This window comes from Belonocnema kinseyi, chromosome 4, assembly GCF_010883055.1.
Source record: "Belonocnema kinseyi isolate 2016_QV_RU_SX_M_011 chromosome 4, B_treatae_v1, whole genome shotgun sequence".
Lineage (NCBI taxonomy): Eukaryota > Metazoa > Arthropoda > Insecta > Hymenoptera > Cynipidae > Belonocnema > Belonocnema kinseyi.
In genome coordinates this window covers 66,040,275-66,044,484 of record NC_046660.1, presented here as the reverse complement: position 1 = coordinate 66,044,484, position 4,210 = coordinate 66,040,275, and the positions used below count along the sequence as shown (strand labels likewise).

General features: G+C 32.8%; 1 protein-coding gene across 1 annotated transcript; it reads left to right on the top strand.

Annotated features, from left to right (window-relative positions):
• The first annotated feature begins 3,073 nt into the window (after positions 1 to 3,073).
• LOC117170933 (proline-rich protein HaeIII subfamily 1-like) lies at positions 3,074 to 3,970 on the top strand. The gene has a single exon (XM_033357980.1). The coding sequence runs from the start codon at positions 3,074 to 3,076 to the stop codon at positions 3,968 to 3,970; it is 897 nt and encodes a 298-aa protein (XP_033213871.1).
• The last annotated feature ends 240 nt before the right edge of the window (positions 3,971 to 4,210 follow it).

The window sequence follows — 4,210 nt, the reverse complement described above, 5'->3', positions numbered from 1 at the left end:
TAAAATATAAAATATAAAATTAAATATAAAATATTATATTTTAAATAATAAAATAAAAATATAAAATTATATAAAATTCATCGAATCGCTCAAGCCGAAAAACTAATATTTGTACATTATTAACCGAAAAAAGCCTATATTTCTTCAGCTTGAATCGAAAAAAACATGCTATTATTTTACTTTCATAGAAAAAAAATTTTGTGGTATTTAGTGCTTTTCTAAATTTACAAAAAAATCAAAAATTCCAAAATAGAAAAACTTGTAGAAGGATTTTAACAGAAGTTAAAGAAAAAGAAATTTTGAGTTCGAAATATTCAAGTTTTTCCAAAAAAATGTGCATTCAGCTCAATAAAAAATATGATTTTTGCACATTTTAAAATATCATAAATTAAATATAGATTTATTTTATTTTCTAGTTCTTTATTACTGTTTACCAATAAAAAATGTACATGCAAAAATTTTTCTCAACACTGAAACTGATAGGAAAACTTTTTGAAATTTCTGATAAATATACTTCTGGAATCCAAGGACCAAACAGAAGATATTGATTTTAATTTATTTGAGCATTCTATTTAATTGTATTGTAAACTGCTTTAAAGCTTCAAATATGTACAAATGTAATTCTTTTTAAACTAGAAGCTTAAAACTGGAAAAGTTGTATAAAATTTAATATTATCAAATTGTGAAATGTCTTTTTTAGAACATAACTAGGAACATAATTACTACGAAATCTCTCGGCCTTCAGGATAACTTTATTTGTTGTTGATCCAACCTTATCTCTAGTAAGGCTAAAATTTATGTTATGATGGTTAGATAAATATTAGGCTAGTATATTCAAGTACATATATGTGGAATTATTTTGCTGAATATTCATTAGTGGCGCTTTTAATTAATTTACCGGCTTCTCAGGATCATCTATGAGAGAAAATGAGGTTAATCATCCGTACTCTACTCTTCACTATAGCCGTTTTCCTTAATTCGATTGGTAAATATATAATATACGATGAAATATATATATATATATATATATATATAATTTACAGTGCACTTATAATACAAGCTCCACTAAAAATGGTAACGTGCACATATACGTGGCAATTCACCAATATCAATCAATTTTTTTAAGATGTGGTAAAAATGATTCCATTCGGATTTAAGTGGGATGTGATGCTGGAATCTATACTATATTTATCAGTACCATACTTATATTCAGAAAGTGTGCAGAAGTAGGAATATTTCATGTTCGAATAAAAAGTAGGAAAGAGTGGAGCTAAGCCATCATTTTTTTAACGATGTTTTTTAATTTAAAAAAATATTTCGCCAACAAGTTAATACCGTGAGAACAAAAATTTAAATAAATAAAAATGATTGCTTTTGATTTTGAGGAGCAATTATTTGTTTATCAATTATTATAAAGAAGTGAATTGACCGAAAATTTCAAGCGAAAGATAGAAAAATTTTATGTAAGACTGTTCAAAGTACTTGATAAGTTGAACAATTTTTGAAATACTTACCAGATTATCATAAGAACTTTTTGACTTTTTCGGAAAATCATAAATTCTAATTTTAGATGCACAAAAGAATAATGAAAAATAAAAAATATTATTTTGCGGTGAAACTAGGCAAGATATGGGAAAAGATGAATAATAAAAATTGTGTATCTCAAAAAGATCTATAATTTGGTAACAATATCTTTTTGTTAGAACCTGTAGTTTTTTTTCATTCGTAAACAGCATTAAAAATAATTTAAAAAATAATTTTTTGGAAAATCCACGCCAGGTACGAAAAAAAAATTAATGAGGAAAACTTGCTGGCCCAAAAACGAACTATGCAGAAACGTCGCAGCCTTTTTTATTTGTAGAGAAGGCATCCACTTATAGTATCGAATGGTAATAATTGGAGATAGTATAGGAACCGACCGGATTTTCCACATGAGGCCGCAAGGGGGCAGATGATGTGGCTCGAGTCAGAACTACGTCGGGTCAAGTTTTCTGTTATCCTCGTGATATTGTAATGCCAAAGAAAAAAAGTAGTTTGCGAATTCGGAATCACAAAATTGTTGGTGAGATTTCTTATATCCGCAATGAAGGTAATGGTAAGCTTTAATTCCCTAGAATCAACATTACAATCCATTTTTATCTTTTGAAGATTTCCAGCAATATATTTGAGAAAGCGTCGTCAGTTTAAACGTATTTTCTATTTATGTGATTAAAAAAGTGTTTTATAGCTTTTTAGAATGTTATATTTTGTTGCTGATATTGTAAAACAGGACATTACCTTATACCAAATGTAGTTATTTCTGGATTAGTAACATTATGGATTAAAAGCTTTTTATATTTTCTCGAACATAACCTCACCTTTTAATATTAGCAATATTAGATTTAAAAGAGAAAAACAATCCATAAAATTGAAAGAAAAAACTAAATCTAATAAGACAAAAATAGGTGCACATATGTGTAAACTTAGATTTGTCTACCTAGACATTTGATCGTTTCAATTTATTTATAACAAAGAAGATACACATATGTCTTTCTTGCTTTTGCTTCTTTTTGTTAGTGCGTTTGAGCAGCGTTAACTTTTAATTTAATTGCCGCAATATATTGATTAATTAACAATAACACAGAAAAAACAAAAGTTAAAATTTGTTGCATTTAATTCATGTCGTAGACGAATAACAACTTATTTAATACCAATGAGCAAAAAGCAACTGACAGATGGGAATAGCCATTTTTCTCCAATTTAATGAACTTAAACGGCGGTAGATCATGCTGGCGTCATAATTGAGGGTACATTTAGAATAAAAGTGGCGCGATTGAAAGTCGAAAGGTTATCCAGGAAATGTTAAAAATCGGAAATTATCTTCGATTCGTGTGAAAATTATCCAGCAAGTTTAATTTTTTTGCAGTGAATCTTTCCCTTGAAATCGATGTAAACTTCAGCTTCATTTTTTCTATGAAGACATTTAATTTTGATTAATCATTCAGAAGTGTAATAATGACTAACAGCTATTTCTCCCGAGTTTAAAAACCTTATATATATCCTGAATTATTTTCTTACAGAATTGAGTGTACAAATGAGAAATTCTAATCAGCGTACTAACGTTGCTCGTTCACCATCCCCCCAACCCATCGCGAATAGGCCTTCTGAACCTGCCCAAGAACGCGGTTCTATACCACCAGCCCAAAGTTCTCAATCAGTGGCCCAAAGATATCCGATATCGCTAACAATACCATTGACTAATCAGAGAAAAATAAATATAATTAAAGAGTCTGGAGTGGGAGTCAGACTATCTCATATGCCAGTGAACTTTCATTCAGATGTATATGGCGATGCTATTTATAATGCTATTCCTAGAGAGTCTGAGAGAGATCATAGTACACCAAGGTCTCCACAAGGACCACCATCAAGATCTCCACAAGGACCTCCACAAAGACCATCATCAAGATCTCCAAAGGGGCCTCCACATGGAGCACTATCAAGATCTCCACAAGGACCTCAACAAGGACCAACATTAAGATCTCCACGTGGACCACTATCAAGATCTCCACAAGGACCTCCACAAGGACCACCATCAAGATCTCCACAAGGACCTCCACAAGGACCAACATCAAGATCTTCACGTGTACCACTATCAAGATCTCCACAAGGACCTCCACAAGGATCATTATCAAGATCTCCACAAGGACCAACATCAAGATCTCCACAAGGGCCACCATCAAGATCTCCACAAGGACTGCCACAAGGACCAACATCAAGATCTCCACAAGGACCACCATCAAGATCTCCACAAGGACCTCCACATGCACCACCATCAATACCTCCAGAAGGACCAATATTTAGATCTCCACAAGGGCTACCATCAAGATCTCCACAAGGATCGCCACAAGGACCAACATCAAGATCTCCACAAGGTCCTACACAAGGACCACCATCAAGATCTCCACAAGGACCAACAGCAAGATCTCCATAAAACACCCCATCACGATAAAATCTTTAAGTCTATCAAAAGAATATTAAAAATACAGTGAGACTCTTCTATAGCGCTGATTTCAAGGCTGATGGTGGGTGGGAACTAACTGACTATATCCCGGTCTGCTTTTGTTTGTTCTCGCCTGAGAGACAGTCGCAGATCCCGCGCACCCCGCGCAGCTCCTGTTACACCAACATGCGGCGCGGCGTTAATTCTCGGAAGGGCTATAGAAGAGAGGGC